Here is a 22,943-nt window from a genome sequence, read left to right as displayed (position 1 = left end):
TACCTTTTGTTATTCTTCTTCGTCTATCGGTGGTATCTATTAACGGTTTTACGGTAACGGTTCAATGTAGCACATTGATGTAGCAGCTGAGCTCAACGGCGCCATCTACTGTAAGACGGCGGAATTACACACGTAAATGAAATAGTGACGCGTTGTGATTTAATAATTTCAAATGCAGTTATTATTATGTGTAGCAGAGTACAGTTTCCTGGAAGATGTGCAATGTGTTATTACGTGTAATTTACATGTTCTAAATTACGTGTTAAATATACTGAGATAAATTTACATACACAGGTATATCTTAACAGTACTTTTAAATAAAAACTTTGTCTAAGGTTTTATGGAATTGATTATGATGAACGGCCTTCCTAATTTAAATAGATGAACTTGAATTTAAAGCGATCCAGTGCACAAAATGCAAGCACAATTACAGGGGTGTCTTCCCTTGTATTAGCTTTCCACTTTGATGAGATGCCTCTCCCTCCCCAAGCTTGGGTCTGCCAGAGATATCTTCCTTCTCCCCACCATCACCAGCTGCTTGCCTGTGGGCCCCTCTTTCTACTTAGCTCTACAATATAAAGCCACGGGCCTCTTCAGTCAATGGCTGGACCCCCTTTTGCTTTAAGAACTGTCTTAATGCTTCACGGCACAGATTCAATAAGGTGCTGGAAACATTCCCAAGATAATTTAGTCTATATCGGTATGATAGCATCAAACAGTTGGTGCAGAAATGTTGACTGCACATCCATGATGAGAATTTCTTGTTCCACCACAACCCAAAGTCAGTCCATCTGTCTGTCTGTCCATCACAGGGGACAGACATCTATTTACTCTGCTGAAGAGTAAATAGATGGTTTTGCTTTCATGTTCAGCTTTCGCTTCACCACAATGCCCACGTCGCTGGAGAAGTGGCCCAAGTCCAGACTCTGGGATGTGGATTGGTGCCACATCCCAAAATGAAAATATCCACATGCACACATATTTTTGAGTAATCTGACCAAGCAATGTCTTCCCAATCCACTCTTGTTCATTTTTGACATGCCCATTTGAATTTTAGCTTCAGCTAAGAATGAGCTTCAGCCTCATTCTTACCCATTTTTACCCAGTGAACTGCAGCTCGTGGAATATTTTCTCATTTTCAGACCATCCTCTGTAAACCGTAGAGTTGTGTGGGAAAAGCCCAGTAATTTAGCAGTCTCTGAAACTTGAATCACCTTTCGTCCCCATTCTTATGCTCAATTTTAACTTCAGCAGGTCTTGACCATGTCTGCCTGGATAAATACATTTAGTTGCTGCAATGTGATTGGATGATTACATTATATGGAGAAACCGGTGAGTAGACTCTTGTTTGACACTTTATAAAAATTATAACATACTATATAAATAACATTAGACCATATTGAACTGTCCCCCTCTTCCATTAACATTTAAAATTAAGTAACTAATTAAGTACCTTGCTAAGATTAGAACATGAAAATGTTATAATTTGTAACTTCATTAACACACGTAACCGCCGAGTTTTCTCATTTTCAGGTAGCTCAGCTCGGTCACGTACTACAGCAAGATTTGACCTAATTCAAGGGCGACGAAATTCTTGAGTCTCAACCAGGATGTGACGTCTAAGAAACGCCCTCTGGTGGGTGGGGCCAGAGTGGGAATCAGCCAATAGACGAAAAGCACCTCTTTCACAACATTCCAATCGCTCCTGTCCCATCCTCCCTCCTCCTCTCCTCCTGCTCCTCCTGCCCGCCTGACACACTACTGTGTGTGGAGCTGTGACACGTAAACTTTGTCCGTGACCGCACAGAACTCCCGCATCTGGGTCAGGGAGAGCAGAGAGACCCTTCTCCCCCCTGTCCCGAACCAGAACCCGGCATTTTTCTAACATGGAGGCGAGAGACGCTACGGCAGGTGAGGTTATTGTGGCAGTGGCATATCGTGCGGGGTTGTTGTTTATGTAATAACGTAATAACCAGTTAGACCAACATGTAGCAAACAACGTCTAAGCCTGAGTCGTGTTCAGTGTTTAAATGAGAGCTGGAAGGTTTGTAACTCACACAGGGACTCTGCGTGAGTGAGTTAATTCATTTTGTGTTTAGTACATAAAAACATAAAAACCAATTTGTGCCCTGCAGGCGCTTTTGTGCGCCGTGAGGGAGATGATCAAACTGCAAAGGACCAGCACAAAGCTCCCAAACGTGAACAAACGCCCACCAGAAGAAAGATGGAGCAAATATTTGGCTTCAAGAAGGAGGACCTGACTTCCTGGCACAGCTTTGTGGCTCTCCTGAACCGCCCCACGGATCCTGCATCTCTGGGCATCTTCCGCTGCTTGTTTGGTAAACTAATCACACCTGTACAGTCTGCCTGCTGGGTATTCTGACTGTCTCAGACCTGCTGTGATGCTTTTGATACTTTGTGCAGGTTTGCTGATGGTCATAGACATCACACAGGAACGTGGCCTCAGTAACCTGGACTACAAGTACCTGGATGGGGCCCCCGTGTGTCGCTTTCCTCTCTTCAACTTCTTACAGCCCTTGCCGCTGGACTGGATGTACCTGGTGTACGTGGTGATGTTCCTCGGTGGGTCAGGCTCAGTGTTTCCAGGTTTATTCCCGACTTGAGAGAACACCTGTTTTTGAGTCTGAGTGGATGCAGTCTCTCTCTCTCTCTCTCTCTGTTTTTTTAATAGGAAGTGCTCTCTGTGGGAAACACATGCCTGCATTTTTCCACTTACATTTTTACTCCCCAAGCCAGCCGACTCTTGCAAGTTTTAAATCAATGAAAAGGTAGAGCTCACTAAAGATTGAGCAAGAAAGCAAACAGACAGCAGATACAAAGCTGGGACACATCAGCCTTATTAAAGTTATACATGGTTTTCACTATAACCAACAAGTTTAAAAGTGTTTACTAGTTATTAGATTAAATGAGCGGAAGAGCAATTTTGCATAGATTTCTATAAAATTGGACCTCTTTCCCCCCCAGAGTAGTCGCTCAATGTTGGCTGTTTCTTTTGGACCCAGGAGTTTGGATACAAGCTGCAGAGAGAGAGAGAGAGAGACAGTAAAGGAATGAAACTAGAGGCCAGATTTGCACATACGTAGCATGCACCCTGACCACTCACTCAGAGTTGAGCATTTTTTGGGTTTTTGCTGTTATGAGATCCTGAAAATCAGAAAACATCAGCCATTGCTGCTTTTAACCATTTAATAACTTAGAAGTAAGTTTAAGTAACTAAGTTACTAAATACAACATAATATTTTCTTTTAGTGATGAGTGATCCCATTAGAGTCAAAGAAAGATAAAGCGGGGTATGCATGTGGTGTTGACAACTTTTTACTTTTATAAAATTACTTTTCATTAATTCACTTTTGTGCTTACGACTGTTTTATTAATGATTAGTGTCTTGATAAAGTCACGACACTGTGACATCAACAAGTTGCCTCTTGCAGTGTCCTTCGGTTATTCAGTCCGATCCACTGTTTGCTTGTGATGTCACTGAGCGGTGGGTCAGTCTGGTAAAAAGCCAAAAGTTACCGTTTAAAAAAAAGAAGCTGGGCCCTACATTTCCCATAATGCAACACTAGCATCTTTATAGCCTTGATGACTAGTTAAACTAATCATTTCCATTTAAAATGTCGCTTTACAACAAAGTTAATTGCAATGGCTTCACTGTGAATTCAAAAGTTCCCTTTTAAAAAAAAAGTCTTCACAAGCTGAGTTGTTTTAAAGTTTGTTTCCACCACTGGAAAAATAAAGTGTTTTGCCATCCATGAGTCAACATTTTAGCTTATTATCTCAGAAATCTTGACTTACTGACTCAGACTTTGAGTAAATAACCTGATATGAAAAGTGTTTTTGTTTTCAGTGGTGGAAACAAGCTTCCATAGAGTCAGGATAGTTAGGAGATACTCTTCATGTGTAAAAACAGACTCATTAACGATAAGAATCTGTTTATTTTTGTGGTTGTTGTTTTTGACTTAAGGTGCTTCGGGCATCATGCTCGGCTGCTTCTACCGCCTCTCCTGCCTCATGTTCCTCTCCACGTACTGGTACATCTTCTTCCTGGACAAAACCGCCTGGAACAATCACTCCTACCTCTACGGCCTCATTGGATTTCAGCTCACACTCATGGATGGCAACAGATACTGGTACGGTGATGTTTAGTAATCTACTTGAGTGTATGTTTGTTTCTTTCATTGATGTCCGTGTGTGTGTTTTTGTAGGTCCATCGATGGACTGCGGAGACCCTCTATAAGAAATGCTCATGTGCCTCTATGGAATTACACACTGCTGCGAGCTCAGGTTTGTTTATTTAGCTCATTCATGGGGCGATCGTGGCTCAAGAGTTGGGAGTTCGCCTTGTAATCGGAAGGTTGCCGGTTCGAGCCCCGGCTTGGACAGTCTCGGTTGTTGTGTCTTTGGGCAAGACACTTCACCCGTTGCCGCCTGGTGGTGGTCAGAGGGCCCGGTGGCGCCAGTGTCCGGCAGCCTCGCCTCTGTCAGTGTGCCCCAGGGTGGCTGTGGCTACATTGTAGCTTGCCATCACCAGTGTGTGAATGTGTGTGTGAATGGGTGGATGACAGGTTGTGTAAAGCGCTTTGGGGTCCTTAGGGACTAGAAAAGCGCTATATAAATACAGGCCATTTACCATTTACCATTCATATGATACGCGTTTTTCAGCTTATGGATTCATCAGTCACCTAATGACATCTCTGCTGTTCCTCAAAGATATTTATAGTATACTTCATTGCTGGAGTGAAGAAGTTGGATGCTGATTGGGTGGAGGGATACTCAATGTCATACCTGGCTCACCATTGGCTGTTTGACCCCTTCAAGTAGGTATTTTTTGAAGCCTTTAACTGTGATTATCCCAGTAATTTGCTTCTGATCATGCCTTCCCCTCCTTTATCAGACTGATTCTTCCTGTGGAGTTAGTAAGCCTGTTGGTGGTGCACGGAGGCGGTCTCATTTTGGATCTGACCGCTGGCTATCTGCTGTTTTTTGACGTTACTCGGCCTTACGCATTTTTCTTTGTCAGCTACTTCCACTGTATGAACTCGCAGCTCTTCAGCATTGGTGAGTTATTCTTTTTTTAAAGGAATACTTTTAATTCTGTGCTGTCATTTTACCTTCGTCTTAATCCTCCACAGGGATGTTTCCCTACGCAATGCTGGCCACCAGTCCTCTCTTCTGCTACCCTGACTGGCCAAGAAATTTTTTTGCCCATTTCCCATCATTCCTCAGGCCAGTCCTGCCCCTCACTTCACCGGGGTCCCAGCCCAGCCCTTCCTGTGTTTACGAAGAAATCCAAGGCAGTGGCACTCAGCAAAGACAGACCCCAGCTGCTGCCAAATCATCCAAATTGAGACTAAAACACAAGCTGGGAGCCATTTTTACTGTTCTTTACTTAATGGAACAGTTCTTCTTGCCCTACTCTCACTTCATCACACAGGTACTAAGATCTTTGTTTTGAAATGCTTGTACAGATAACACATTCATCCATGAAGCCCTCGTTGAGTTATCTGCTGAGACCAATGGTTGCTCAATCAGAGTCAACAGCAAAGAGCAGCTCTGACGTCTGTTGTCAACAGAGAGCTGAAAGCTTACTCATCAACAAGTCCCCACTACACTCAGTGGTGAATTGAAAGTGTGAAAATGGTGATGTGATTTATGACTTTACTTAAACTTCTTTTTTTTGTCAAGGGTTATAACAACTGGACTAATGGCCTGTACGGATATTCATGGGACATGATGGTTCACTCTCGCAGCCATCAGCACGTTAAAATCACCTACAAAGACAGGAAAACGGGTGAAACTGGATATCTGAACCCAGGGGTGAGTTACAGGGGAAACACTGTCAGACTCGATAACGTTTGCTATCTGAGCTAAAAAAACCCAAAACAAAACAAAAATTAGTGCTTACAGAAGTGCTTTGACTATATTGTTATTATTAATATGCATTAGTTATAACTGTAATCTGTGATGTTTGGAATTCCTTTAATTTCACCCGACAGTGTCTCCATCTGTATATGGATGTTTCTTTAATAAACAAAACTGCTTTTCCTTGACCTTTTTAGATTGTAGTCTTTCCTAAAGTCTTGCTCTTCCAATTCACAATCTGCCTGCTGTAGGTGTTCACACAGAGCCGTCGCTGGAAGGACCACGGAGACATGCTGAAGCAGTATGCTACATGCCTCCATCAGTACCTGCCTCGTTATAACATCTCCGATCCTGAAATCTACTTTGACATCTGGGTGTCCATCAATGAACGCTTCCAGCAAAGGTACGAGAGCTTTTTGTTTTTAGCCTTGTCTCAGAATTGTAAAAGGGTGAGGTTTAAATCTGCTCTGGATGCTTTTCTAAGGATCTTTGATCCTCGTGTGGACATTGTGAGTGCTGAATGGTCACCTTTCAAACCAAACAAATGGCTCATGCCTCTGCTGGTGGACCTCTCGCCTTGGAGGCCCAAGTTCCAGGAGATCGAGGGAAGTTTGGACAATCAGACTGAAATCGTCTTTATTGCGGATTTCCCAGGTTACAAACCTCACTTTTACAATTTTTCTTTTGGATGAAAAAGCCATGCATGGTGTGTTGTTTTATTGTTATCTTCCCTTTTTAGGTCTCCACTTGGAAAACTTTGTGAGTGAAGATTTGGGCAACACCAGCATCCAGGTGTTGCAGGGCCAGGTGAATGTAGAGATAGTGGAGGAGAAGAAGAACTACACTCTGCAGCCCGGTGAGCAGATAAAGGTACAGCTGCTCACCATTGTCACTGTTCATGCTTTGCTCTTTATCTTGTTTTAGTACTTAACTTACTGTGGCTTTGTGTAGGTAGCTGCCGGGGCTTATCATAAGGTGTACACAGTGTCCGAGGGCCCCTCTTGCTACATGTACGTCTATGTAAACACCACAGAGGCGGCACTACAGAAGAACTTCACCAAGCTGTATGAAATCCAGGAGCGTGTTCGCAATGGAACAGGTGAAGATGCTTTCAAAAATAACACATTGCATAGCTTTTAGTGGATTATTTTAAGGGGTTACAGAATAGTGGTAAGGTTCCTGAAAAAGATCTGAAAACCTACGTGCTCAGTGCTGTGCAGGTTACCCATGTACCCACAAAACAGGGCAGAGGATTCTTCAGGTTGTGGCTTGCTTTTGTTCTCCCCTTTCTTTCCATGGATGCTCAATTGGGTTTGAAACTTTGGAATTTGGAGGCACAAGTTAAAGTTGTTCCCTTAGCTCCCTGAGCCGTTTCAGAGTAGTTTTTGCATTGTGGCGAGGCACAACTTCCTGCTGGAATACTTTCAAAAGTTGTTACTCCAGTTACAACCGCAGATGTCTGTACGTGCTGCAGGCCTTCTTTTTTTCTTTCAGCTGCTCCCTGTAGAGGTCGCTATAGCAGATCATCTGCCTCCTCCTCTGCATGTCCTCCTTCACTTCACATTCCTCTGTTCCTTGTGCCTGACAGCTTCTCGTGTCCAAACTATCTCAAACTGGCCTCTCTAGCTCATTAAGGATGTAGCAATACATAAACAAAAAAAAAAATGCAGTAAAAAATCAGTAAAGAAGGCCAACACTGTAAACAATACAGTAGATATATAAAAGTTTATGATGCTACTCGTGGGGTGGGGGTGTGTGCTTAGCCTGGTGGTGTATAACAAAGTCGAGGTGACTTTACATTTTAATGAAACAATCAATCTATTTCCATTCAGCTGTCGATGGCTGATCTGCATGTCACTAAAAATCCCATTCAGCTCTCTCCTGGTGTGCCTGCTTTACTTGAGTCCGTCTCACCCCACAGAAACCGAGCCACTTCCTCCCGAGCTGCAGCCTCTCATGGCTGCAGATGATGATGAGAGTTCGGAGGTCAACGCCACTGACCCGATTGTGCGGCTGTTCCTGAAGAGGCAGCGACGGATGAAGGAAGTTAAGAAACGCAGGGAGGCCGGCATGCTGGAGCGACTGCAGCGCTTTGCCGTGAAGAAGTATTACACAATACGCAGAGGGTGAGTGCTGAGCTCTCTGAGAACGCACAGATGCAGACAAAGTGTAGAAAAACCAGTTAAACAAACACGCGAACTCTGCACATTTGTCTTCCAGAATCTTGATGACAGCCATTGCAATGAGAAACCTGGCGGTGGGTCTGCCTCCGCTCGAGCAGCTGACGAGGGAAGTTGCCTACGCCAACATGAAGGAACCTCAAGCAGAAGCCAGTCAAGACGAACGGCTCAAAGATGAAGTCGGTCATGCAGAACTTTAATGCCACTGAGGCCAAAAAAAATACTCGGTGAATTGCCTGTAGGTGCTGAATCACACATTCCCATCAATGTGAGTGTGTGTGTCCGCGCTATTACTACTGGACTGTTACTACACTGGGACATCACTGCCCGGAGATCACAGCGCTTTTATTTTCCGTTTTCACTTCTGAAACATTTCAGATTATGTCACTACGTGGTTAGAGCTTTTGTTAATGACCGTTTAAAAAAAAAAAAGGGTTGTTCTTAAAAATAAGTGCGCTTAAAAAGACAGCAGGCATTATTTGCTAGAGGAGCATATGTGTGTGTGCAAAAATGCTAATGCTGTTTTGAATGACAGAAGTGAAGCAGGTGGAAGCATGTGACTGAAGGAGGAAGGGTTTTATGTTTCAAAGGGACAGATCTCAGTGACCAGGATCCTTTTCTGTTCATCTGCCAGCTCCAACGAGATTAGAACAATTTGAGATAAATTATGTTTACAAATATTCATGATACTTCAGTCAGTTTAACGTTCTAACCAGTTATGGTACGATGCAAGGGAAAAAAGTATTTTCTGTCTTTTTTCTTATGGAGATCTATTGATGAAAATAAATTTTGATATTGAAATGAGTCTGACGACAAGCTTGCGGAAAATAGAGAATTCTTTTTCCTTTTATTGGTGTCAGTATTGTACACATTACCCTTCATAAAGTGCTACAGCAGACGTCCAGTGTTCACTGTAGGCTGGCATTATGGCACAGAATGACACACAGCACACAATATAAATACATATAAATCTACAACATGGATTTCCAGGCAATGATTTGCTAAGACACACAATCACAATCTCTTCATTATTCATTGTTTGGCTATAAATGTGTAGTGGAGGTCCAGTCACGTTAAAAAAAAAAAATTATTAGGTTATTAATTGCTGTCCGAAGAGTGTCCAGTGACAAAGTTTCATCAAAAGCTACCAGTCATCGAAGGGTGTTAGATTTTAAAGTTTTACATGAAATAAATTCCAGGCAGCAAGATAAAGACAAAGTTTTGTGTTTCATATCATATTGCACTGTTATTTTACTGGCTGTAAGTCTGCTAAATCACCATCTGTCTGTAAAATGAAACACTCTGCATCCCTTTTACACGGCGGCGCCAACTATGCTTCCAGTTACCACAACTTAACTGACCCTCGATTATATTTGTGATTTAAACATTAATACGAGTGCGTTAGTGTTAGAGACGGGTCACAAATTGTTCCCATAAAACAAATGAACACGATCTGCAAAGTCATGCACAAACAGTGAGAAATCTACGTGTACCTACAGCTTTTACACACATTTCTTATTTTTTTCTCTGCTGGGTTGAGAACTGGAGGCTCTCTTATCATCTAAGTCGGTGGTGTGCGTTTAAGATGACGACAGAGCAAACCCTTAATTTCAAAAGGCTGAGATTCCCTGGTTTTTTTTGTTTTTTTTTTTTAATGTGGGAAAATCTGCTGAGGGAACGGAAAACGCAAGTGAAGCCAAAGTAATTGCACCGTTCCCATCTGCATCTACTAGTCAGCTGTGGCACATATTTCAGTCTTTGTCACTTCATCATAGCGAGCTCACTAGCACAAATATCAACACTACAGTACTTCTCACAGACTTCGTGAAAGACGTCAATATCACAGCCAGAGCGTCATTTCCACCCTAACGTCTCGCTGTCGGCTCCACCAAAACGCAAAAACACCCTCTTCAGTCCCTAAAAAAACAGAATTCACCCACAGCACTCCCACAGCAGGCTCCTTTTGGCAGCTCGAAATAAACAGAAACACCACATCACTGGAGATAAAATAGAGAAGGGCACCTCCCTGTTTGCAGGCCATGATCCATCAAGCTCAGTCTAACCCTGTGCTTTAGATGCCAGAAATGCTCCTGTGCGTCTGGCACACTAACCCTTTTTCAGTTCATGAGAGTGCAAGAGTCATTCAGAATACACTGTAGGGTGACTAAAACAAACCAAAAAAAGAATATAATCAGGTCCGTTGCTCTTATGAGCCTCACATTTCTAATTCCAGTTGATCCTCCCTGTGAATTTTGCTGGTTGTGTTTTTTACAAAATAAAGTTAAGTTACAATGTATCGAGCTCTATTTTTTCGGAAAATGCGCCTCTGTGCTTGAACACATCCTAGTAACCAGTCAAACAGTTTCACTTCATTTTTACAGTGGAGAGTTTGTTAGTGGAAAACGTGTTTATGCTTTAAAATGTGCTGAGTCCTGGCGTCCTTTCTTACAAAAATAAAAGAATGGATTCTTGTTATTTGCTTTGGAAGATGTGAAGGGCTCAGTGTGTCCTAACGTGTTATGTTCTTCATGAAGCACACCTGAAATGGTGCAGAAAAAAAAAAAAGAAGCATCCCGTTTGTAGTGACGTCCCCTCAGATTCGGCTTGGAGGCTCTACCTTGGCTGAAGATCTGGGTAGTAAACTCCGTGCACCACGCCTTCGATCACAACGTTAGAAAATTCATCTGAAAAGGTGAAGAAGAAAGAAAAATAGGTCAAATAAAGAATGAGTACATTTTGTTTTAAATGGAGAAGAAAGGAAAGCCTTTTAAGATGTTATGTGCACACACCGTGTCCAGCTGGCAGCAGGTAGGGGTCTCTCAGAAACAGCATGACCGGCTGATGTGAAAGTTTACTAAAAGAGAGGAAGAAGGAGAAATCAGGAGGTCTGTGCCAATCAATCTGAGTGAAGTTCAAGTGTAGAGCAAATAGTTACTTATGTTTTAACTGGTTAAAGTGCAGATTAAGAACATGACCTATGGGAGGGAAAAACGACTCACCTCGACTCCAGTGATTCTGTATCAAACGACCTTAAAGAAGAAAAATAAAAGTTATGCCACATAACCCTCCACGACCCTGGGAACAAGCGCAAATGCCACAAACTGGTCTTTTATTCTAAAGTAAACCAGCAGTTTACACTCACCCACAACTTTCTGTTTTTGGCACTGAAGGAAAATGGCGGATGTTCAGGAAATCCAGGAATATCTTTGGAAGGACCTCGTTTTCCATAATTATAGTCTAACAGAACAAAAGCAAATTTCAGTGTGTACGAAGCACCAAAACAAAGCATCCTAGAGGCGAGTTTGAATCCATTTAACTTCTTTATATCTGAGACAAACAGCCCTGACAGTTGGAGGGAATGTGAGTCCAAATACCTGCAGGTAGAGCTCTAAGCCATGTCTCCTCTGCTCCAGGACCTTGGGAACCCAGTTTCTCACATGCTTCGAGGGGATCTCGGGTGGCTTTATGGTCTTCTTCAGCTGGAGGGATTTAAAAGTGTTACACAAATGTGTACAGTTGCTTCAAAGTTATGTGCACAGTTAAACTATTTTGCCCAGAAGAAAACCAACCGGACATGTCCGACCTCATTCTCAGAGTTCCTGTCTGACACAGTGTCAACTCTCTCATTCAATGAAATAAAAATAAGAAGACCTTCTACATACCCTCTCTCACCTAACAAATTTACCTTTGCAGAGGATTTTGCTCAACAAAAGTGCTAGTATAACATTTCTTTATGCAAAAGCACTTAAGCTGGATGTTTAGACATTTATTTAATTGATTTCACATATTTTAAATTACTCAAAATGCCAAACTATTTTTGGGGTCACCGAACAAACCACACCGAAAACAGAAGAACAAACGTTTAGCTCTGAGAAGCTGTTCATAGTTAATTGATTTGGAACATTTCAGCTAATAAACTTTTGTATGTTATGCCCTCTCTGCAACTCCTTACTCTCCTTGCAGCTGCAAATGCAACCGTTTTTGGGTGTTTCCTGGGCTTATTGCGGTTTATCAGCCTCTGATCGTTTGTAGATAAAGGCAGAGCTGAAGTCAACTTGTTAAGGGAAAACTTGTGGCTAGACGTTTTCATGTTATTTTAAAACTGAAAATATTTAGTAATTTAAAATAAAATCCTTGAAAATGTCTTTTTTGGATTACTGATATTATAGAACAATCACCAACAAAACAATGGGACCATAGTGTGGTTATTACTATGATAAAGTAATTATTAGTCATTTAAAAATAGCCTATGTCTATCTGAATTGTGTATTTTAGCAAAGATTCTTTAAATGTTTATAAATTAATAAGTAAAAAACAATTTGAAAAAGTGTCTGTTCTTTCCAAACATCAGTCAGGTTTGGAAAACAACACAGCACAATAACTGTTGCTATTAATGTAGGGAATGACATTGCTGAGACAATGGACTGTGTGTTTGTGCCACCTTAGTCAGTAAACAGATTACACAATGTGAACTTTTCTGTGAATGCTCTAAGCTGCTTTTCAAGTTATCAGCTAGAACACAGTCTGTCCATTTTGCTTGATCTTCCTACCTAATATATATATATATATACATATACATATATATACATATACATATATATATATATATATATATATATACATATATATATATATATATATTTTTTTTTTAGGGGTGCAACGATACTCGTATCGATATTGAACCGTTCGATACAATGTTTTCGGTTCGGTACGCATATGTATCGAACAATACAAAATTTGTAATTTATTTTATCAACTTTCCTTCTGACGATGCTGTCTGTGTTGAGCGCTCAGTGAATCAGCGTTCGACTACTCCGCCTAGGCTGCACTGTCGAGCGCAGATCCACTGAGCGCTCAACACAGACAGCATTGTCAGAAGGAAGAGCGCAGGGCAAGCTAGCAGACAGAAGTTAAGCTCTCCTTGCAACATGGCAAATTGAACCTTCCCCACCCTCATTCAGATGTGGCGTTTGGAATTATTTTGGTTTTCATGTGACGTATGACCCTGAAGGTAAGCGCGTCATGGACTAAAGTAAAACAGTATGTTGGATGTGCCACGCAATGCTCAATTACATGGGTGGGAAGTAGTGTGTTAGTGCAGTTAGCTCATTAACGTGTTAGCCGTCCAGCCCCACGCACGGGGCGATCAGGGGTAGCTCGTTAACGGAGATTTGCCGTGTTGTGGCGTTAACGTCATTTCAACGAGATTAACGCTGACAGCACTAGTGGGAACACAACGAATATGACTGCACATTTACGCCGACATCATCCTAGTGCAAAGACAAGTGGAAGCAGACAAAAACAACAAGCATGCATGCAACAAACTTTACCCGAGTCATTTAGACAGCCGTTAGCACATGATTCTCCTTATGGGGACCTGATATGTTTAATATTGTGGCGAGCTCAGACAAGGAGGAGACGGAGGTGTCGTTTGGTCTTGCTTACCGTGAGCTAGCCAGAGAGCACAGCCGTTTATTGACATCTGCCGCTAGCTAACTGCTCAGCGCGGCAACCGCACTGCAACAGCAACAACAACAACACACAGGGCACCCTCTGACCCCGGAAGGACACACCGTCGCAGCGAGAGGGCGTCACCCGTCACTATGGCAACATAACTGTACAAACAGAACCCTGAACAGCCCTGACCCGCTACATAGCCCCCACCTAAGGGGTCAGTCGTCCCCGACGACCCCATTACCCCACACAAAGTCCTGCAAATGTCCAGGTGCCTTCTTTTGGCGCACTGGCCGGTCACGACCGGCGGGGGAAAAGTCACTCGGGTCAAAACATGGGGTGCCACCATCATCCTACTTCTGACACCAATGTGGCGAGCTCAGACAAGGAGGAGACGGAGGTGTCGTTTGGTCTTGCTTCCCGTGAGCTAGCCAGGGAGCACAGCCGTTTATTGACATCTGCAGAAGAACACTGCCGCTAGCTAACTGCTCAGCGCGGCAACCGCACAGCCACAACAACAACACACAGGGCGCCCTCTGACCCCGGAAGGACACACCGTCGCAGCGAGAGGGCGTCACCCGTCACTATGGCAACATAAACAAAACATAACTGTACAAACAGAACCCCGAACAGCCCTGACCCGCTACAATATGCTGCTGAGAATATAGCCCAGAAGAAGCGTATAGTATAGCTTTTATTTTGGAAAGAGACATTTCTCTGTAATAAACTCTCTTTTCCAAAGATGAGTGATTCCTCAATCAGATACAGGGCTACCAAAATCTATCTCTGCCCTGCCCGTCAGGCTATTGTAGGAAGGAAAAATATATGTTTTGTTTTGCATTCTTTCGGAAATGTAGCTGGGTAATTATGTCATTGGCATCGGTGAGCCACTGTCAATATGTGACATATTGAAATCGCGTTTGAATTTGCGCTTGTTTTTTGCTTTCACTTTGCAATCACGCGAACTGTGTATAGAGAGCGACAGCACTGATTGGTGAGTGATGATAATTTGCGCACCAATTCCTCTGACATTGTCTTATCAATCGTTAGCTTACTATGCAAACATGACAAGTGAAATCTCCCGCAGCAAGCTTAAACATGTGAGAGGTTGATCGCGCAGAGAATCGCTGACCGTTATGTGTGTGTAAAAGCAGCAGGATATATATTTCAGTTCTGCTGAGCCAAATAAGACAGGTCAGGGTGAAGAAGTGACAGCCAAAGAAAAGCTTACCACAAAACGGAAAGTTATGACAAATCAGACTATAAGGCAAAAAGAAAGTGCAGCTTTATGGTTTCATGGACAAAAGAATTTCTGTGGCTGCAATATGACGAGCTATATAACCGGGGCTGCACATAAGTGGTCCGCAGGTGCGCATTCGCAGTCAAAATATAAAAAAAACAAAAAAAAACACGCACAAGATATGAAGTTGCAACGCGTGTTTGCATACGTAAGATTTTCTGGAGAAGGACAGACATTTGTTTAGAACTCTCAAAGATGTCGAAGAAGCTCCTTTAAGCAATTACTTTGGTGTTCCTTCACCTCCAAACAAATGTCAGAAGGAGTCCGAACCACAAAAGAAGCGCGTATTCTCGGAAAAGTGGTTGCAGGAGGTGAGCTGGCTTCAAACAGATGATGAACGCACAGAGATGTGGCGCAGAATGTGCCGTGAAAATCCCACTCTAGCGGACAAAAACAGTGCTTTTTATATGGACACAAACGCGCGTTGCAACTTCTTATCTGGTGCGCGTCTTTTATTTTGACAGCAAATGCGCACATGCGGACCACTTATGTGCACCCGTGTAAATAACATAATGTTCTGCCGGGTGTGTTGTTGGTTTTCTCTCGATTTCTGAGTCGACAAGCGCCTTTGTTACTGGGACCAGTCATTTTAAGAAAGGCCCCCATTAGAACCCATGAGAAATGCAAGAAATGCATTATTGCTCGGTCTGCAATATCTTTCCCAGAACAAACACCAATTGCAAATAACATACTAAAAATAAACCTGAAAAATCTGTTTAGAACAGCGTACTATGTTGCAAGGAGTGAACCACCACTGGCAAAATTTAGCAGTCTTTGCAAACTTCAAAAAGCAAATGGCCTAGATCTTAGTTCCACTTGTCTCTTACCCGTGACTTCAGTGGAAATTTCAAATTCAGGACCTGACACAGACTGATTCATGTCCTACACAGTTCTTACAAGTTCATAGAAATTTCTGTTCAATTAGAACCAAGTATTTGAGTTGATGATTGTAATTTTTATACAATGTTGTAATTTGTTTTTCAACAATTTTTTGATTGTTTTGTTTCCTTTACAATATTATACTTTAATATTATACTTTTACAATATTATTACAATATTTACAATATTATACTTTAATGTATAATATTGTAAAGGATATTATACATTATACATTATTATACAATATTATACATTAAAGTATAATATTGTAAAGGAAACAAAACAGGAAACAAAACGTCAATCAAAAAATTGCTCTCTTTTTTTATTCGGGCTACTTAAATTTATTTTGGGCTACCAAAAACTGAAGAGTCCCTGCCTGAAGGGCTACCAGGGATTTTGAAATTTTGAGAGCCCTGAGATATATTTATTTTTTTAATTACTTTTGTTTCAGCAACATTCAATTTAAAAACTGTACTTTTGAGTTAAAATATATATTTATAATTTTAATAAATGACAAATTAAAAAGGCATGAACATTTTTTTTGTATCGAAAAAATATCGAACCGTGACACCAAAGTATCGAACCGAACCGTGAATTTTGTGTATCGTTGCACCCCTAATATATATATATACACACACATACATTAGAGATGGCACGATACCACTTTTTTATGTCCGATACCGATATCATAAATTTGGATATCTGCCGATACTGATATGAATCCGATATAGTGTTTTTTAATCAATAAAACTGTTTTTTAATATCTTGCTGCATTTTGTATAAGTTCATACTCAAGTTTAAATAAACAAACACTAAAGCTATTCTGTTATACCTGTATGTAAAAAATACACTGCACCCAAAATATTTCATAGTTCATAGTTCTATGTTGTGAGATGTGATGATTTATGTGCTATGTGCTGAAGTGTTTTTTTTTCTGTTCTCAAACTGATCTCCCTGTTGGAGCTCAGTCTTTTAAATTGGCTCTTTGCTAGGTTGTCTGGTATGTGTAGAAACAGCACTGGCTTATCCCTTGATTTAGGTGCTTTTTTAAATCCTTGAATGGTTCATAGATTATTGTTAATTTGCTTAAAAAACACAACAGTCATGCCAAACCATATGCAAAGAAGAAAGGTTGAAAGACCTTCAGAAAAGCTAGACATTTTAAATGAGAATAAGAAAGAAAAGTATTTCTCTGTGCCCCCCCTTTCCCTGTTAATGCCCCACCTGGCCCCCTGGCAAAGCTTTGCTACACCGGCCCCTGCACAGTTACCAGCCGTCAGCTACGTAAAAAGCTGCGTAAAAAAGGATCCTGGTGTAGAAAGTAATATTAAATAAATTCTAACAATAGCTTATCAAGCTTAAACATGCTGCTGTTGTTCAGCCGCTGGTTTCCTCTTTCTGGCGTGAAGTGGGCGATAAACAAAGAAGAGAGACGGACTCGCGACAGAAAAGCCGATCAACTGATCATTAAGCAGTTTCACGATTGAAGTAGCAGCAGGAGAGAGAGAGAGGCAGTCGCTCCATATATCTGTTGTTAAGCTTAATGTGGGAATGCTTTACAAACATTCAGAGATGAACTTACACATTTGCTTTACTTCTCTCTGGGATAACTTCCTCGGAGATGAAATGCTGGTTTGGTAGTGAGGCTACAAATACACACAGCCGCTCTATCACGTGAGCACACTGCTCCGACGTGCTGCGGTTATGAGCCGAGTTACACCGTGTCGCAAGTTTTGTGAGGTGCTTTTTTGATATTTAATGGATCATTACATTTTTTATTTCGCTCCGATATGCGATACAGTAATTTACGTCAGTATCAGACCGATACCGATACGTAATATCGGATCGGTTCATCTCTAATATATATATGGATTTTTTTAGTTGCTGTTTTTGTAACGTTATAAAATAATGAAAGGTGGTAGATTGGCCAGATGCTGGCACATGTGTACAAATAACTCTGGTGTTTGGTGGCTGCTATGGCAGAGCTTCCACAGAGGCCAGCACGTGGATGAGAGAAAGGGGAGGCAGGAGGAGGAGAGACCCGTTTCTGACACAAGTCCCGTCTCTCTTGTTTGTTTATCGCTCACTTTGCGCCAGAAAGAGGAAATCAGTGAATGTTGCTCTAAACAACAGCAGCACATTTAAGCTTGATCAGCTGTTGTTAGAATTTATTTAATATTAATTTCAAGTATCAGCTGATGTTTGCTGGAGCCACAGCTGTAAAGCTGCTGGTCATGATGTCGGTTTGGATATGTGGTGAGAGGGAAACATGAAGATGAAACCAGGAGATGTCCTGATGTTACTGAATCATCAGAGCTGAACAGGTGATGAAGAAACAGGTTTACCTTTTAGGTGACATGAATGAGTTGAAGTTATGAACTGTTTCTGAGAGACAAATAACACCAGGATCCTTTTTTTTTACGTAGCTGACAGCTGGTAACTGTGCAGGGGCCAGTGTAGCAAAGCTTTGCCAGGGGGGCAGGCAGGGCATTAACAGGGAAAGGGGGGGCACAAAGATATACTTTTCTTTCTTATTCTCATTTAAAATGTCTAGCTTTGAATAAATAATTATCTGAATCTTACAACCAAAGTTTTAATCTGATGTAAAATGTATAGAAATCATACATATACCAACAAGACTGTGCATCACTGTCACAACAGCGTTTGTTTTCATTCAAAGGTTTTATGGCTTTTCCTGTAACACCTGGTGGGCCAGTCTTTAGTCAAAATGCCCGGCCCGATTTTTTGTCCCAGTCCAGTCCTGCTGTCCTATGAATAATCTTTATGGGTTTTCCTCCCTTAAGCATGGCTTCTTGTCAGCTGCCATTCCACTGAGACCATTCCTGATGAGGCTTCAGTGAACAGTAGATGGATCAGCTGAAGGCCCAGATGCATCTCTCACCTCCTGTGTCAGTTCTTTGCTGTATTTTTTCATTATTTCTTAAGGACAACTTTGTCTGTGCAAGATAGTTTTTTTTAAGGCCTGACACTTATTAGTGTGTCCTTATCTGTCCAGTTTCCTCAATCTCTTAAGGACACACTGCACCAGCACTCTCTGGTAATATATATGGCACGTTTTCAGCTAATAGCTCTTTGGGAATCACCAAGTTGGTGCAAAAATCTATCACATACCTGTCAAACTGTGGTATCATTGGCATTTTTTGTAGATTCAACTAAAGAATGTGTTTTTGGAGAATATGTTTTTGCAACAGGCTCCCAAAGAGCGCCTAAAGATTTAAAACTGGTTGCTTTGCTAAGTTGTTATGTGTAAACACAACACTAGTTCAGGCAGGTGTGTTCTTATGTTTGAGTGATTCATAAACCAGTGTTAAGTTAAATTAGAATATCATGGTTGATGTGTAAAATCTGTAGGTTTTTCACACATTAATGGCGGAAGTTAAACACTTGAACGCTTTAGTAAATTTTTAGCTCACAGGAAAGAATGATTGTGCGAAAAAAAAAAAAGAATCAGAACTGAAAGTTGAATCTCACCATTTTATGCAAAGCGTGGAATTCGCTGTAGCGTTTCTCAACAGCATGCTGTCTGCCGTTCATCAACACGTCAATTTTAAAGACCTGAAAGAAAAAAGATAAGTCAGCTTAGTGACTCATTCAACTGAAAATTTCTCTGCTCTACCCATACACTCAGCAGTGACAGTAACGTCGATGTCAGCATTAATTCCACAACAAGAGGAAACATCTGGCTGTTGTGACAGAAAAAACAAATTGATCTGTCAGAGTTACTGTTAACATCCCTAAACAGGCTGCCTTCCACTTCCCTTCCTTCAGTAAGAGATTCACAGCACGCACGCTGCCGTTCTGGACAGCATTTTGCAAAGGAGGAAATTCACAATAAATGACGGCAGCGCTGTGAACACACACACCGTGGAAAAGCCAACAAGTAATCATTATTAACAAATGCTGGAAGAATCCAAACAGGTGTTGAATCTTATTTAAAAATATATTTTAAATAAAATATATAATCATCTCATAAACCTGAACACAGTGTCCATACGTGAATACTGAGAAATAAATTCAGAAAACTTTCTTTTTATGGGTATTACACAATATCTTGGAGGTCAGGAAGTCAAACTCAAAAGCACTGCTCTAAGGTCCTCATGACTTCCAGCAATAAAACATCATGCCATTAAAACAGGGAAAAAAAGCCTTCCTCAAAATGATGCCACAAAACTGGGAACTGTTGCCTAATTGAACAGTGGTTCCCAATAAAGGGGATAGGACTCCTTAGAGCAGGGGTGTCAAACACAAGGCACGCGTTTGACACGGCCCACAAAGACCCGCACGGCTGTGGAAAATGTAAAGGAGGGCACAGATTTTGTACTTTTAACTGTATTTTCATCGATTTTACAGCGTTTCCTGCTGATGAAGTCCACCACTGCCATTCATTCTACACCAAAGTAATAAATAAACAATAACAATTAAACCACAGAAAAGTTTTTTCTTACCATCTACTATAAAAATTTATATATATTTATATTTTCTTTTACAGTGGGTCCAAAGCAGGGGAAAAAAATTTATTTTTTGGGCCACCAGAACACATTTGTTTATCTGCGCTGACAGATTTCTTTTTTTTTTTTTACAGCAGCATTTCTTTATTGTCTAGAAAAACTGAGATATATTGTTGAAACTGGTCTTCTTTTAGTATTAATTGGTATTAAATGCGCAGTCCAACTTCTTTACACTGACAGTGGTTTGGCCCACTTATGGTCAAGGTGGGCTGTAACAGTGGCAAAATGAGTTTGACGTGCTTAGATAAAATGTTGTAGTCACAAGATGAGTAAAAGACAGATATATATCTTACTGATTCTGATGTTAGAAGACTGCAGTACAATTAGTTTGATCTCTAAATGAGTAAATGACTGATTTTAAAAAGCTGAAACCACCCTTATGTGTTTGCAGTGACAGCAGCCTTTACTGGAAGTGATTTTAAACAATATTTTACAAAAGAAAACATTTAAGGGTGAAGCAGTGGTGCCTGGATTAAATCCTTACCTGTGTTTATTCCCAATCAAGGACTCCCTACACTATATATCTTTAAACTGAGCATATCTCAGCTACTTATAACCTCATTAAAGTATTTATCTTCATCTTATTTATTCCTTACTCTAGATTATTATTGTTATTATTATTTATTTATTTATTTACAGATGTCAAGATGTCAGCTGGGTGTGGAGGGCTGGTTTAAAACTCTGGAGCCTCTCTGATTAGACACAGATTCTAAAGTCAGAGTAACTTTTGCCTCTTTTCGTGCCTCATTTGCACCATAAAGTGCGAATTCGGTGCTGATTTGAAGCGAGCAGAGTGCAGTTTATGATCTAACAGAGAGAGACAGCGGCACAGTTGACATTAAATCTGATGACAGCGGCAGGACAGGCGACACACAGACACACAGGGTTTATTAGGGAGCAGCTCACCGTGTATCCTTTCTCCACCGAGCTGTTTTCTGAGCGAAAAGACGGGATCGACACTCGCACCGGATGCATCTTCACTCGAACTGAGGCGTGATTTTCAGGTAGGTGATGTTTGATCTTGATCCTCTGGCGCACACAAACACATTGACACACACACACACACACTCACTCACTCAGTGCTGGTGGATTACTCCAGTTTGACTGATAAAAATCACAGAATTCAAATGTGACGAAAGACATCTCAGTGGTGCCCCCTGCTGGACCGGAGGGCACACCGTTGTAAGGATTATCTTGAAGAAAGCGCCACAGAGGACAGTTTAACATTCAGGTGGCCCAGTGGGGTCATTTTTAATCGTGAATGTCTTTCCTTTTAATTATAAAAGAATTAATTAATTTATTAACTTCGACAGGCAGTGGCATTGTGTCAAATTGTGTATTTTTTAATGTCATGGGCTTCGGTTTTATTGTTTTTTTCGATAATTTAGCATCTGTGGTGGCTGTGGAGACAGAGAAGGCTGTCTGCTAGTTGGATGGTGGTTTGAGCCCTGGCTTCTTTAATCTACATGAGAAAGGATCCTTGGGCAAGATACTGAATTCTGAGTTGCCTCCGATCCATATATGTAAGTGTGTGAATGTTGGGTTAGAATATTTTCTTCTTCTTCTTTCAACTGCTCAGTTCATGGGTTGCCACAGCCCGTCATCTGCATTCATTTCACCCTATCTCTACCATCCTCTGCTGACACCCCAGTAATCTGCATGTCCTCCTTCACTACATGTGCAAATCTTTTCTGTGGTCTTCCTCTTTTCCAGCTCCAACCTCATCCTTTTCGAGACTTTGAAATGCTTGGAAGAACAGCAAAAACACAACTCTACTTTACAAGCCTCAGTTAGGATGTTAAGTGTTAAAGCTCACAATATTACAATTAGAAAAAGATTGAACAAGTATGGCTTGTTTGAAGGGTTGACATCATGGCTAAACCTTGCAAAGTTGCACCTGAACCTTGGGACTTCGGGAACAATGTCCTTTGGACAGATGACACCAAAGTGTAGATGTTTGGCAATAATGCACAACGCCATGCAGGAGGGGAAAAAAACAGCATATCAGCACATAATACCTCATACAAACTGAAGCGTGGTAGAGGGGTGATGATTTTAGCTTGTTTTACAGCCGCAGGACCTGGGAACCTTGCAAACATTGAGTCGACCATGAACTCCGCTCTATACCAAAGGTTCAATGTGAAGCCATTTCTCTGACAGCTAAAGTTTGGCTGAAATTGGATCATGCAGCATGACAACGATCACAAGCACAGCAGCAAATCAGCAAACAGAATTGCTGAAAAAGAAAAGAATCAATGTGTCGTTTGAATGAGTGAATCAGTGCTGTGGTGGGACCTTAAGAGAGCTGAGTATAAAGGAATGCCTGCAAACCTCAATGAACTAGTAATAAATAATACTGAGTGATATTATCAGTGAAATACACAATACTTTTAACCAGTTCAAACATCTATGAAGACGTATTTCATTGTGTGTCATTGAATATGTACTTTTAAACCAGCCTTTAGTTATGGTGTTGACAACAGAGTCACCCAGGAAACGTTATAGCAAGTGCATGAAACTCATGAAAACATACATGCTCGTAGAAATGTATATACCATTGTGTAAAGAGTGACTTCACTGACATCAGGCACTAATACCAGTTATACGTGATGTGTAGCATGTGGAAAGTTTCCCTCGCACTGAAGGAAATTTGCCAACTCAGGAAACAACTTTAATGACATCACGGGGTTTTCAGTAGTGATATTGCAGATTGACATT

At 41.3% G+C, this 22,943-nt stretch overlaps 2 protein-coding genes across 2 annotated transcripts; one reads left to right on the top strand and one right to left on the bottom strand.

Moving 5' to 3' along the window:
- Positions 1 to 1,687: 1,687 nt before the first annotated feature.
- On the top strand, positions 1,688 to 8,867 carry ggcx (gamma-glutamyl carboxylase). The gene is made up of 15 exons (XM_026173976.2): positions 1,688 to 1,911; positions 2,136 to 2,339; positions 2,425 to 2,583; positions 3,986 to 4,151; positions 4,227 to 4,305; positions 4,732 to 4,838; positions 4,916 to 5,079; positions 5,154 to 5,455; positions 5,707 to 5,838; positions 6,135 to 6,286; positions 6,368 to 6,537; positions 6,623 to 6,753; positions 6,835 to 6,982; positions 7,805 to 8,009; positions 8,104 to 8,867. Exons 1-15 carry the CDS (start codon positions 1,887 to 1,889, stop codon positions 8,261 to 8,263), a joined length of 2,304 nt encoding a protein of 767 aa, XP_026029761.2. The 5' UTR covers positions 1,688 to 1,886; the 3' UTR covers positions 8,264 to 8,867.
- Positions 8,868 to 8,881: 14 nt separating this feature from the next.
- On the bottom strand, positions 8,882 to 21,337 carry snx24 (sorting nexin 24). Its single transcript, XM_026173977.2, has 7 exons — positions 21,132 to 21,337; positions 19,189 to 19,272; positions 11,438 to 11,542; positions 11,206 to 11,300; positions 11,063 to 11,092; positions 10,853 to 10,917; positions 8,882 to 10,747 (listed from the first exon to the last, which is right to left on the bottom strand). Exons 1-7 carry the CDS (start codon positions 21,198 to 21,200, stop codon positions 10,677 to 10,679), a joined length of 519 nt encoding a protein of 172 aa, XP_026029762.1. The 5' UTR covers positions 21,201 to 21,337; the 3' UTR covers positions 8,882 to 10,676.
- Between the last annotated feature and the right edge of the window lie 1,606 nt (positions 21,338 to 22,943).

This window comes from Astatotilapia calliptera, chromosome 7 (genome assembly GCF_964374335.1).
Source record: "Astatotilapia calliptera chromosome 7, fAstCal68.1, whole genome shotgun sequence".
Lineage (NCBI taxonomy): Eukaryota > Metazoa > Chordata > Actinopteri > Cichliformes > Cichlidae > Astatotilapia > Astatotilapia calliptera.
Note: the sequence above shows the minus strand (reverse complement) of the source record. Positions and strands in the feature narration are given on the sequence as shown.